Here is a 14406-nt window from a genome sequence, read left to right on the forward strand (position 1 = left end):
TGTAACTTTATGGTGATAGTCTGATATAACAGCACAACACATTGATTATCATCTAAACACTCTTTTTGACTGCATTAGATTTCAATTATAAATGCAGTTTATTCTTATGAATTATGAGGAATGCCTGGAGAAAAACAAAACTAATGATAATTTGGCAAAAATTTCTTTAGGCACCAATGGACTTTCCTAAAATACACCATTATCCCTATTGAGCTCTATACTGCTCAACCCTGACCGCAAGATCGTTTGAAAATCCTTGTAAGAATACTAAAAGGGATTAACTCTCAGCACTCAGGTAATTGTGGTAACTGTTTCACATTTCAGTAATCGGAGGATTAGCAACACCTGGTCACGACAGCAGCAGACAACCAAACTAATACAACTGTTTCATATTAGATTATTTTATTAGTGAAAGTTTAGGTTAATATATTTGAAACAAGAAAACATTTGGACAACGACCTGCTTCTATAGTTGTTTTGTTGATGTATAAGTACCTTAAGAAGTATTTAAAAAGTAGTATTAAGGTACATGAAAAAATAAAAACAAATGAAAGTACTAAAAAAAGTGCACAAGGAATGTTATCTTACTGGAATATTTTCGAATAATTACAGTTTTGGCAAGGTGTACCTTATTCCCTACAGGGGTGAAATAAATATTAATTTCCTTTCTTTCTTTAAATTAAAGAAATATAAATTTCTTTCACTTCAGTAAAGGTAAAAATATCACATTTAAAAAAAAAAAAAAGTACTTTGTTACAAATGGAAGTCCTGCATTCAAAACCTTATTGAGGTAAACGCACATTTTGTCTGTATGTTATCAGCAAAATATACTTAATGTATAAATGTAAAACAGTGTGCTCCGTCAGTGTTATATTCGACATTTTTTTCTTTCACGGATAAAACAAAGGTATCACCAAATTGTCAGTGGATTTACACAACGGTAAGACTTTTAGTACGACGTCTAACAACCTTTTGTTAAGCTATACTTTAGTTATATTGTGTTGTCTTTCATCTTACAGTGTTTTACGTTTCGACCACGGACTCAGCTTTTCTTCCTTCCATTCACGCGCCATTGTCTTGACCCGGAAGTTTAAATAGTGTGAACGAAGCACTTCCTTTGTCTTCTCGTCAACGCGCAGTCGGAGGAGCTAGCCAGCTAAGCTAACAGCTAGTTAAAGAGCACTCCCTGCAACCAGGTCGTGCTCTTCTTTGTCTTTCTCTCTGACCCACTAAGGATGACGGAGTTTCTTCCACAGCCTTGCCTTTGTGTTTCATGAAAGAGAGGCCCTGCGGATATTATTTTTTCCACCCAGAGTTGTGCGTGTATGTTTTTTTTGTTTTTTTTCAGTCTAACACTGTCTGAGAAATATGGCGGATGGCGGGCATTACTACAACGGTAAGAAAACCTGTTCACCACAGCATTAATCTGACACTTTCTCTGCTACTTTTACCATTTTTCTTCAGACAATGAGGACTTTTTGTCGAGGAGAGAGGTCAGAAGCACTGATTTCATGGTCCTAGGAGGTAAAAGTATATATATTATGTAAGGCAGTCTATAGGTCTAATTATGTCACTTTACAGACATAAATATTTACCTTGTACAATATTATTACTACTATTTTATTATTATTACAATACCAGATTATTGGTTATAGTCTTAAAGCAGAATACAGGTACTGCAGAGGTCAATAAGGCAAGGTCCTATCCTTTAGTATGTTTTGTTCCCAGTCTGCATTGAAGACATTTTTTATTTAATATGATAAAGGTTTTGAAATATGTCTACACATATGCGTAGGTTTCAGTAAGATCCTCTAAAGATTCTGTTTATGAAACCATAACATGGAAGATGTGTACATTTCTTTCCAGTTTATACACTGAAAAAAATAAATGCAACATTGTGGCTCCGGTTATTCCCAGTCTCTCATAATAAGTCCATTATTTGATATATTTAACTTTCATCTTTTGTCTTATGTGCTGATAGAATTGTATAACTTTGGCTGGACTTGATGTATTGTATTCGATCATGTATATTTGTGATGTGATATTTATGTTAAACTGACTAACATTTGTTTTTGGTTCCTTTTTTCTCAGAGCATGATGATAGAACCGCACCACAGTTTCGCAACCGTAAAGGCCGAGGTTCCCACAAAGGTCGGTCGTATGACAGGTCCCGCAGAGACCGCCAACGGGGAGGCCACCCAGGTGGCTTTGGTGGTCCTGGACCACGGTCTAGGCTTGATGATACTGATGGAGATGTCACTATGAGTGATGGCGCACAGGACAACAATTCCCAGCACAGATTGTAAGTGTGGCTGACTGACTAAGCCAGTGTGTTGATTAACAGACATAGATAAATAGATACTTTATTTATCCCCTAGGGGAAACTCATGACTGTTGATAATTTAACTGTCATCATGTTTGCTATGGTGGGACTCATGGAGGAGCTCTAAAACAAACTTTATAAAAGGGGCTTAGAGAATTGTGTTTGTGTAGAAGCCAAAAGAAACTTTCAAATATGTTCATGTTAGTGCAAGGATGACAAGTTTAAAATAAAATGTTTCAACCGCTGGGAGATTGCTTTAATTTGAACACACAGGGAGTTTCTACTATGCTTTAGTCAGTCACAGGAAGAGAAAGTAGAACAAGCCTGATCATTTTCATCTTCAGCATTCCTTGCACAATGCAGAATATGAAAACCTCTGTCTACCCACAAGGGTAACGAACAAAAGTGAAACCGTGAAAGTGAATGGAGCTCAGTTCAGTCATTTTGTTCGTCTGTTTTATGGCTATTATCTTAATGCTGTTTTATTTTAACTAAATGGTGACACTATACATGCATTTTACAGTTTTACTTTCATGGATTTCTTGCCAGCAAACTTTTAAATTTTATCAGCTCCCAGTGCGTAAATTTATTAAAATTACCTGGTGCTCTGCCAGTTTCATTTTTTAAAGTTAGCAAAACAATCATAAAAGAGGAGGGGGGAAGTGTCAGTTAGAATCACATTCAAAATGTATGTTAACCCTTAAGGTCAGGTGTGAAACATTTATTGTAAATAAAACTGTTTCCAATTATTAAAAGAGGATTTTTTTTTTTTCAATACACCTTCCAGACTTTTCTAGTACATCTGTGATGAAGAGTCACAGGAACTCTACTCAGATAAACAATCACAACAATACAAAAAAAATATTTACTTCTCAGACTTGCTAGTTACGGAGACATTTAGAAACACCACAGGAAACTCTGCTTTATTTGTTCCTGGGCTTTTGAGAAATATTACCCACAGCCCACAGAGCAGGAGGTTTGTTGGAGCAACTATGGCCCCGTTCAGACCTGGCATAAACATCCATCTCTGATGATCCAATCACAAGTGGACAGCCTTAAGTACAGGAGTGAATGCACCCAAGACTCATTGAGGACGCATTTGAGATCTGATCACTCCGGCCACAGTCGGAGGTGGTCTGGGCCACGTATGGCCAAATTCTCAGCAGTGTGAACACAAATGCGTCGTTGGCCACATTGAAGGAACGCCTAATCAAATGATGTTCTGCTGCAGTTTCACAAGGAACCGAAAGTATTTTACTATTTAAAATGGATAAAACCTTATTCCATTGTAGAGCTTTGCACAGCGCAATGATTCGCTCAACCCTTCATAATACATACGAGTTTAGTTGCATATAGAGTGGGGAAATGAGATCTGATCATAAGTGGTCACTAAACACATGTTAATGGCGGGTCTAAAATAGCATCGTCAGAGCTGTCCACTTGGGATCAGATCAGCCAAGACGTATGTTAATGCCAGGTCTGAGAAGGGCGCATGGCAGAGGAACTTAATTTAGACCCTCGTTCCTCTGTCTGTCCAAAACACTGGTGAAGTTTCATAGTGCACTGAAATGTTCCTGGAAAGGTTCTGACAGTAGACACTGGCTAAAGGAGGATTGTTTCTACGTGCTTTGGATTCAAGTGAAATGGGAAAGTTGTCTCAGACTTAGACCTCACTGTATGTCCTTGGCTTGTCTTTAGCAACCCATACGGAAGACCTTTTCGGAAAGGAGATGGACGATTTGACCGAGATAGGCGACAAGGCAAAGGGGGAGGAGGCGGTAGAGGAGGAGGAGGCGGCGGCTTCAGGGGAGGAGACCGAGGTGGAGGAAGCGGCAGTGGAGGAGGGAAAAACCAGTCAGGCTGGTCCAAAGTAACAGTGAGTATTCTTAATAGTCGCCACAAGACAGTCAGGTTACCTTGTAACTTGGTAAATAAGATCATGTTATAATTTTTTTTCTGTTTGACAGATTCCACATGGAAGAAAATATGACAAAAAATGGTTATTGACAGCTCTTCAGAACATCTGTTCAGTCCCCTTCACACCTGTACAGGTGAGGTTCAACACTGTCTTATCAATGTTTACTTATTACCAAAGTAATAGATTTTGAAAAATGCTTTTGTGTAGTTCTCAATTTAATAGTAATTTAAAAGGATTATTTCCAGGTTGTAAGAAAGATATCTTTATCTAGACAAACTGCTAAGCTGAAGGTTTTAAGGAAGGGGCTGTCTTCATATAGATGGATCCTCATGTCTTTCCCTCTCCCCCATTTATCCAGTACCATGTTGACCATGACAGGGCGCATTTCTACGTGGATGATTCCCCTGCTGCCAATGCTTTACGCAAATGTTCTCACAAGATCACTGACTCAGATGGTTATAAGGTATGTTGGGGTCACAATATATATCTCTTTAACAGAAAATCTTTCAGTGTCAAAAGTTCAATATTCTTAATGATCAGTTATCAGATTATGGTGACATCCTACACTGTTATCTGCAGTTTGCAGAACATAGCTACAGTTAGATTACGTTCTTATCCTATCTGCTTTGACACAACTTTAAATCCCACTAAATCTAAAACTGTACACGTGTTTGATATATCGCTTTTTATTGATCTCTCTCATGCCACCTGATGTTTGAAGGTGGAGGTACACGTCAACGGCAGCGCTCCACCATCTTTCCTCCTCTCTGACCTGAAGCCAGACCACCTGGAGCAGCTGAAGGTGAGCTAGAGGAAGTAAACTGTTTGAACCCTGCGGATGTGGCTGTGACAGTAATAACATTTTGAGATTAAGATTTTTAGTTTATCAGATCCGTGGTGGTTAAAATTTCATCTAGTCTCTCTGATGAGTGTAAGTAATACTTGAACTAAAAATTAGATCAATATCAAGTGATTTTTGCAGTGAGGGCCCTCAAGTTCGTTTACATTTACTCGTGGAAAGGGGATTTCTCAGGAACAGACTGTTGAGGTGTTCTAGGAAATCAGTTGTAAAGCGCAATGCCCATTCATTATTATTGTTGTTGTTGTTGTTGTTGTTGTTGTTCATCAAAATGAATGCGAGGAAGTTTTTTTTTTTTTTTTTTGCTGATCTTGCTTCTCATGTTGAGCGTTGTTATCTTTCACAGCAATGCATGGCAAAACGTTTTGATGGTTCCCAGCAAGCACTTGACTTGAACAACATCCGAACAGACCCTGGTAATTACTCTCTCTCACCCCTCTCCCAGGCATCTAATGTTTGTATGTTCTTGTTCTTCTTCTTCTTCTTCTTCTTCTTCTTCTTCTTCTTCTTCTTCTTCTTCTTCTTCTTCTTCTATGTGTCTTTGTATTTGTAAGCAAATGGTCACTGCTTTGGTCACTGTTTTACTTTGAGGTTTCTAAAGATGGTGCAGGCAATCTGGTGATGGATTTGAACCCTGCAGAGCTTTATTTGATTACTATGTGGTCACTGAAAATGATACTAAATGATTTTCCAATTTGGAGTATTTGAGTGTTTTGATTCCTAATTTTATTTTATGTCGCAGACCTGGTGTCCCACAAAATTGAAGTCACCTTGAATCGGAAGACACACATGGAAGCTGTCATCAGGATCATTGAAGAAAACATTCCAGAGGTAACATCCATACAGTGGATGGTTGTAATGTTATTTTTTGGAAAGTAACTGATGAACTATTTGCTGTTGTCATGTTGGAGGTCCACACCCCAAGCTGCTTTCTAATCAGGTGATGTGTCAAAGTGCATGTGCTTACACATATCTCCTCTTGACTGTTACCAGCTGGCTTGCTTGAACATGAGCAACAACCGTATTCACAAACTGGATGAACTCGCTGAGTTGGTTACCAAGGTGCCTAATCTGAAGACCCTTAACCTTTCCCACAATGAGGTGAGACTGGCTGCTCAGTTGATCTAGTATAATAACCAGACATTAAAAAAAAAAAAAAATCCTCCCCTCACACCATATTGCTCTGTTACTGTGGGGTCGTCCAGCTGAAGTCCGACCGGGAGCTGGACAAGGTGAAAGGCCTGAAGCTGGTGGAGCTGTGGTTGAACAGGAACCCTCTGTGTCTCTACTTCAAGGATCAGGCGTCATACATCAGGTCAGTCAGCGATTTTGGGGGGTGAGTGGAGATGCTTTTATGGAAGGGACACAGTGGTGTGACTGACTGTGTGTGACTATGGCTGTCCACGGGTCTTTCCTGTATAACAAAAATAGGCGGCAATGTGCTAAAAAAGAAGGTCAAGCAGGCCTTTGTGTTTTTGTGTGTGTGTGTGTGAGAGAGAGAGAGATGTCTGAAACTATGATAACTGAAACCGTTTCCCCAACAGTCAAGGGCGAACTAGGACAAAAGGACAAAGCAGAGCCAGCTGACATTCACCGTTAACTCCCTGTATTTGTGTACATTGTGTGTCGTTGTGCATGAGAGAAAGAAAGGGGGAAATAAGAAATGCAAAAATTCATTTGGAATTGAAAAAAAAATCGAAAGATTTTTGGTTTTGTTTTACATGTTCCTTCACACTTGATGATTAATATTTCCTTTTCACACTGCAAACTAAACATTTCTTTATTCTAAAAGTTGCTGAGAGGACCATCTAACCACGAGGCACATCGTTTTCCTTTCAGCTTGCTTAGATTCTCCACAGTTTGAACAGCTATCTTCTGTCTGCCAGTTATTCACCTTTTTGTGGGACATCTTTTCATGCTTTGGTCTCTTTTATGGTACTCAGTGATGCTGCACCCAGCACTCCTCTGCTGCCATCCTCGTTAGTTATCCCATTAGCTGCTGCAAAACACCATCACACTGCTGCAGATATATAACTCTGAGAAGAAGCACTTTTTTGAAAGAAGACATTCAGCATGACTTCTAACACAATCTGCTGTGAACTGCTTTCAAAAATACAAAGCCAAAACCATCTCTTGAGCAGTACTGTATAACAGTGTAGGTTGTTTATTGGAGAGAGGGCAACCCACAGTTGTGTTGACAATTGTTTGGATGAAACAAAGAAAATCCACAGCCAATGATTCCCATCCCCTCATAGCACCCTTGCCCACTTGGCCCCCTGTATCAGGCGAGTATGGAAGGCTGGATAGCCTATGACGGGTAAGATCCCACCTCGAAACCCAGGGACAACCTAAGGCAGGCACAGTCACGATTACTCAGCCTTAGTCCCCGTGAGCTTGGACTCACTAAAAATGCGACCAGAAGAAATTGAGAAGACGGGACTCCACAGGAAATGCCGTTGGGCTGAGACAGAGGGGGATACATGTCATTATCAATGACCTATGATGAGCCAAAGATCAAAGGCGGTCTCTCTCTTCTCTTGGTTCTCTTTGGCCTAGACGGGCCTCTGTGGTTCAGTGAATGAAGTGGAGAGTTTGGCAAATACCCTTAACTAATGTCTGAGGGAAATATGTTCCGAACTGAAAATTGAAGTTCAGTTTTGCCCGAAGTAAGTCAAATGAAAAAACGTGAAAACGCTTCCTCTTCCAGTTTCTGATAGCTGTGACCAGTACAAAAGGCTCAAATATCAAGCAGAGAGAGCAGAGTAGAGAATTATCACTTCAGTTGAAAGCTTAATGACATTCCAGTCCCTCTGTAAGCAGAGGTATGGGGCCCAAATTAAGCTATAAAATCTAAAGCCTATAATTACTAGTTCAGGAAGACCCATCTCCTCAGAGTTGATGATGGCTGTGAGATACTGATAACTGCTTTGCTTGCACAGCAGGGGAAGGCTATAGGATGAGTGGTGAGACTGCTGGGTCCAGCTCAGTTTGAGGCCTGCTGTCCTTTTTGTTCAGTTCTGTTCTCAGGTTCTTTCTTTGCTGATAATCATGGGCGCAGACACCGACAAACTCAAATAGCGATTGGCACCTCTCCTGAATGTCACACTACTTGTGTCTGTGTGCATTTTACTTTTTTTTTTTTTTTTTTAAACCAGACCCTGTTTTGTGAGATTCATCTGCTCCCCAACATCTTGGCCAGAGTTTGAAGGGGGGCAGTTATCATGAGACCGTCAGCCACCTCTCTCCCGGCCGTGCATAACCTCTTTATTTTACTAATTTAAATTGGATGTGTTTGCTGGTTTCCAGCACAGTCTGGTAGATTGTGGGTCTCTGCATGTTTGTATGTGTGTGCTCCTGCAAAAGTGTGCTTGTGTTGCCTCCCCATGTCAGATCTGTGTATATCTCCATATTGGGGGAGAGGGTGAGTATACCTGCTGGTAAGTACACTTTGGGGTGGGAGAACTGTCGAAGAGCACAGCATGAAATTTAAGGGAGGATGAGAGTGTGTATGATAGTCCATTTGTCGATTTACTTGAATACAAAGAAGAATAAAACCCTCGAGACACTGGTTGTAGTTGCACTATTTCCATGTATCTGTACATGACTGTATTCTCCCAAATGTTCTTGACAGTGTAATGCCTTAAAATTACAGCAACTGAAAGGCACAAAATGACATAAGAGGGTCAGCAGGTGTGACTGACAGTGGTATCAATGTATTGAACATGATTTATCTGTGTTTGTGTGATGTGGTTTGTGATGGTAACTTTCCTGCTCTTGATTTTTGTTCCCATACCAGTGCTGTGCGGCAGAGGTTTCCCCGGCTTCTCAAACTGGTAAGTCCCCGTGTGTATCTCATTTCATCTTTTCCCAACAGCCTCCTTTCTTTCATGGTACATTACATTGGTGGCAGTCGAACCACACTCAGCATTAAGTGCATAATGAAAAACCATGGGTTGAAGGTATTTTTTCAAAGATAAGTTGACGTTGAACCATTTACTGTGTTTTTAGTCAATATTGCAAAAGGCATAAGAGCTGTAGGTTTTGTGGCCCGCTAGGTGTACTTGTATTCATACAATAACATACACCTAATGGTATAGTGTTGTTTTCATAGTTTTACTACCTTTTCCATCTCTGTATTTCTTTACTGTTACATTTTCATTATTTGATTAACAATGCATTCTAGTATTATACAGTACTAATTTTTATTTAGACAATTGTTCGTGAGTTGTTGCAGTATCTTGATCTATATTAAATTAAATGGACAGAGGAAGAGAGAGCAGACAGCAACTTCCCAATGCTACTGGGAAAATTTTTTGTTTGTCCACCCATGTGACTTAGATGAAGAGAAGATCACATTTTATGACAAAGTAATGCAGGAAACTTCCAAAGGGTTCGCCAATGTTTCCCCGCTGTATCCAAAAAAAATCACTTCGCCTTTGTCAACAGGACACGGCCAAATTTGTGTGAAAATGACAGAAACGATAAATGCAACAACTGGTAGCCGAGCTAGCTTCCACAGACAATAACCTACTGCAGCCACAAGAGGGCAGTAAATTACAAGCTGAATGCAAATGAGCATTATCAGATCCTTACTGGGACAAAATGCTGCTTTGAGGTGTAAGGAGAGATATTGTTTCTAATTGATGTATATTTTGATCTTTAACTGGTCAAGCAATCCACCAGTCTGGATTTCTCTCTCATGTATTTTACTTCATGTGTGCTCTCCTTTTTAGGATGGTCATGACCTCCCCCCACCCATTGGATTTGATGTGGAGACACCCACCACCATCCCTCCGTGCAAGGTTACTTGTTTTAACTTGTGATTTACAGTAGTATATTTTTGCTCGAACTGACATGTCCATGATATCTTCTAGGAATACGGGACATTCAGTATAACCTCTCCAAGGTGTTAATGCTGTTAATGAATTAATTTTAGAAATGTCTTCTTCATGTACCTGACAAATGTTTTACCTTTTGACAATCCAGGGCAGCTGTTTTGGTTCCGATGAAATCAAGGCTCTCATCCTTCGCTTCTTGCAACAGTGAGTTTCTACATTTTTATTAAGAGTCATCTAATTGGTGGCTGTTTCCCAGGGTAATTGCACTGGCAATGTGACCCAAGTAGCGGTTCATTAACCTGTATGGCTTTTTATACAACCTTATTCCCAAAAAATCTGTGACGGCAAGAATGTTAATTTGACTGCGTTGCAGGTACTACAGTATATACGACTCTGGGGACAGACAGCCGCTTCTGGATGCTTACCATGATGGAGCATCTTTATCGCTCACAACACCTTACTCCACCCAGAATCCCTCCAGGTAAGAACGCACTAAAGGACAAACACTTCTGTTTACATGTAACATGACATGAAGTAATGGGGTGCATAGTTTTTCAGTTTTTCCAACTGGTAGGATTTAATGAAGTAATTCATGTACAAGATTTTTGCTTAGTTTCCCCATCATTAGCTGCTCTTATCCCTGACACCACCCTATATTAGTCTGAGCTGTATTCACACTGATTTCATCTGTCCCTCTCCTCTTATGTTTAGGAGCAGTCTGGGAGAGTATCACAAAGACAGTCGAAACCTGAAGAGGATCAAAGACTCCAGTGAGTTTATCTTTCATGGGGGAAAGTTTACCTCCTGCAGGGTATCGGTTTATTAATCCTCGCTTGGTGTTTACAATTGAAATCGAGCAAGAAAAAAAATAAATAAAATAATATATATATATATATATATATATATATATATATATATATATATATATATATATATATATATATATATAAAAATCTATCACTAACTGGGTAAACGTCCATGCGTGGCAACACATTGTTGAACATTCATCAGCCACCGAGGGTGAAATAGAAAGAAAGAAACAAACCCACGTTTCAGTCAGTGAGTAGGTGGGGTTTCTTAGTCAGGTCTATTAAGGCTGTATCCCAGCAATTACCCAGCAACAGTGACAGCCTCATTTTTATTGGTGAGACTTTTCCCAAATTACATATCAGGCTTTTGACCTGTCAATGCGTCTGAATTGTTAAGTCTGGATATTTTTGTGATTTGATGTTTTCCCTCTCTGAACCTCGCCTCCTTTAGCGATGAGATTTCGACTCCTGAAGCACACGCGACTGAACGTAGTGGCTTTCCTCAACGAGTTGCCCAAAACACAGCACGACATCGCCTCCTTTACTGTCGATGTGAACACCTACACAGTGAGTTCATGTTTGTTCTGTTGGCCAGCACTTGTCATTAGTCTCTTCCTGTCACTGTGAATCATTTTTCTGTATTCATTCTCCTAAAATGTTTTCTTTTATAGAACACACTACTGTCATTCACAGTGAGTGGAGTCTTCAAAGAAGGTGAGGTGTTTGCTCATCATGACTTTAAATGTGGTTCTCATTCAGTGCAAAGATGAGTGGTGTTGATTTTGTTACTAATTTGTGTCATGTCTGTTTTTCAGTTGCGGTTGATGGTAAATCCCGAGACTCCACCATGGCCTTCTCTCGAGTTTTCATCACAGTCCCAGCAGGGGGTTCTGGGTAAGTTTAGTGAGCTCCCAGTGGTTTTTATCACCTTCCTGTTGTCCATCTTGTTTTCCCTTGCGGAAGTGCCTGTTTCAAAGTACAAACATATTAACAACAGTTATGGATCAAGAAAATGAACTGACATAAAGACAAACATCCTTATCATATCTGCTTTAACAGCCATGAATAAAAAGCCTTGTGTACTAAAATCACCAATTTAATAAGATTTGACAGTTTACCATGAAGATGTGGACTATGAAGGGCAGCGAGAGAGAGGATATGACGGAGAATGGTTATATGATATGCATCTTAACCACTAGGTCACCTGATGCACCAGATTGTTAGTTTCATAAAGCTAACTGTGATTCAGTGTGCTGATACTTTTTTCCACAATTGGTCCTAAATTCAGTTTCTGGAAGTCTCAAATAAATTATTTTCTCAAACATGTAGGTGCCCAGATCTTTTCATGAGCAGTAGAGGTCTAAATGAAAATAAAATTAATTGAATTTAAGATATTTTTGCTGCTGGTATTTGATTAACCAAAAGTACTCAAGTTGCCAGTTTATTATCTAATAAAGTCTAATACCAAAACTTCTGTTAAACCATAAAAAACTAATATTGTGGTTTTCATGAAGGTAGGATTTATTGCACAGCAGTTGTTGTGGATTTCATTGGTTTTAGCTTAGCGAACCTAGTAACCTGGCGATGCAGGTGTATCCAGCAGTAAATTGTGCACATAAGTCAGGAGGAAGTCCTCCCCCTCCTGGAATACCTGAAACTTCATCATCTGTCTACTGTGTTTCTCCTGTGACACAGTTTGTGCATCGTGAACGACCAGCTCTTCATCCGTATGGCCACAACAGAGGAGATCCGCCGCGCTTTTGTGGCTCCCGCCCCGACTCCATCTTCCAGCCCCGTCCCCACCCTCACTGCACCGCAGCAAGAGATGCTTACAGCCTTCTCACAGAAGTCTGGCATGAACCTGGAATGGTCCCAGAAGTAAGTCATGTGTATGTGCGTGTAGTGTTGGCAATGATGCATGACATAATTTATTCACTTCATTTAAAATATCTAAACACTTGTTCTCTGTCACAGGTGTCTGCAAGACAATGAGTGGGATTTCAACAGGGCGGCACAAATCTTCACTCAGTTAAAGGTAAAATGATTTATATTGATTAATGTAATTTCTGTAGAGGTGTGATCATTTTTATAGTAAGTCCCTAAAATGTTTTTTTTTTTTCTTTCTCTTTCCAGACGGAAGGCCAGATCCCTGATGTTGCTTTCATAAAATGAAGAATTGAATCATACATATGTGAAATAAAATCCTCAGTAATTTTATTTATCCTATTTGTTTTATCCTTCACTGTTGACTTTTGTTTTATTAAAAATAATGTAGATCAAGTTTCTTTGATCTGATTACTTTAATTACTGTTTTGTTTTAGCAGCCAAATGTCAACAGTTTGATCTAAAGACTGATGTTATGATACCATCTTTGGTTGTCATCGTAATCTCAGTTTTTGATCATTTGTATAGAAATCACTACATGTTTTCATAGGAATAAAGACGAATGGCTAACTTTGTTCATCTTAATTTGTTATATTGTGTTTAACAATAAAAGTACTTTGTCACACAACTGCTACATTTCACTTCTGCCACAATAAGAAAATATTGAGTGTGAAAATGTATTCTTAAGCTTGAAAATACTAATACTTGGAGAAAATCCTAACTCAAGCTCCAGCTACTGGCTGGAGCTTTTGACCAGTTCTCACAGTTTACCTCAGCATATATAGAAGTTAGGCACTTATCTTCCTGATAGCTGAGCAAGCTCTTGAATAGAAAATAGAGATCAAGTGCACTACAGTTGGGTCCATAAGTATTTGGACAGTGACAGTTTTTGTAATTTTGCCTCTGTACACCACCACAATGGATGTGAAACAGGCATCGACATATGACTCAAGTGTAGACTTTCAGCTTAAAGAAGTTAACAAAAATATTGCAGTAACTGTTAAGGAATTGTAGCCTTACCTTGAGTAAGTCAAAGGCATACTCAATTGGGTTGAGGTTTGTTGACTGACTTGGCCATTGAAGAATATTCTTTTTTTTCCTTGCCTTGAGAAGCTCTCAGGCTGCTTTTTCAGTATGGCTTAGGTCATTATCCAGCTGGACTGTGAAGCACTGTCCCATCAGTTTTGCAGTATTTGGCAGAATCTGAGCAGATACACTTCATAATTCATCCTGCTACTTCTGTCAGCAGTCACGTCAATAAAAACCTGTGACCCAGTTCCACTGACAGCCATACTGTACATGCCAATGCCATTACATTGCTTCCACCATGTTTGACAGATGATGTTGTATGCTTTGGATACTGAACAGTTCCTTCTCTTTCCATCATTCTGGTACAAGTTAATTTTGGTTTCTCCTGTCCAAAGAATCTTGTTTCAGAACTGAGGAAGCTTTTTTAGATGTTGTCTGGCAAAGTCTAATCTAGCCTTTCTGTTCGTAAATGATACCAGTGGTTTTCATCTTGTGGTAAATCCTCTGTATTAATGGCTTTGACAATGGTACGCTTACCTCCCAGAGAGTGTTCTTGACCGAGCTAGATGTTGTGAAGGGTTGTTTTTCACCAAGGAGAGAATCATCCACTTTACTTTGTCTTCAGTGTTGCTGAGCTCCTTTTTGAGAATTAACCAAATGACTGTACAGAAGTTGTTCCCTTGTCATTAACTGCAAGTTCCTTTGTGACCACATTTGAAAAACATTATCTTCTCAATTTGGAGTATA

At 39.5% G+C, this 14406-nt stretch overlaps 1 protein-coding gene across 2 annotated transcripts; it reads left to right on the forward strand.

The window, feature by feature from the left end:
* Positions 1–1136: 1136 nt before the first annotated feature.
* On the forward strand, positions 1137–13258 carry nxf1a (nuclear RNA export factor 1a). 2 transcript variants are annotated; one of them, XM_023407355.2, is made up of 21 exons: positions 1137–1395; positions 2091–2301; positions 4021–4198; positions 4290–4373; positions 4599–4703; positions 4962–5042; positions 5446–5515; positions 5842–5930; positions 6093–6200; positions 6305–6414; positions 8896–8932; positions 9833–9901; positions 10086–10141; positions 10311–10418; positions 10649–10707; positions 11198–11313; positions 11418–11460; positions 11562–11640; positions 12442–12624; positions 12721–12781; positions 12880–13258. In XM_023407355.2, the coding sequence occupies exons 1-21, from the start codon at positions 1368–1370 to the stop codon at positions 12916–12918; spliced, it is 1914 nt and encodes a 637-aa protein (XP_023263123.1). In that variant the 5' UTR covers positions 1137–1367; the 3' UTR covers positions 12919–13258. The 2 variants fall into 2 exon arrangements, with proteins under 2 accessions (XP_023263123.1, XP_023263122.2); XM_023407354.2 differs by lacking the exon at positions 1137–1395 and adding an exon at positions 1496–1523.
* Positions 13259–14406: the final 1148 nt, after the last annotated feature.

This window comes from Seriola lalandi, unplaced genomic scaffold (assembly GCF_002814215.2).
Source record: "Seriola lalandi dorsalis isolate HSWRI2012SDOR001 ecotype SW California unplaced genomic scaffold, Sedor1 jcf7180002054333, whole genome shotgun sequence".
Taxonomy (NCBI): domain Eukaryota; kingdom Metazoa; phylum Chordata; class Actinopteri; order Carangiformes; family Carangidae; genus Seriola; species Seriola lalandi.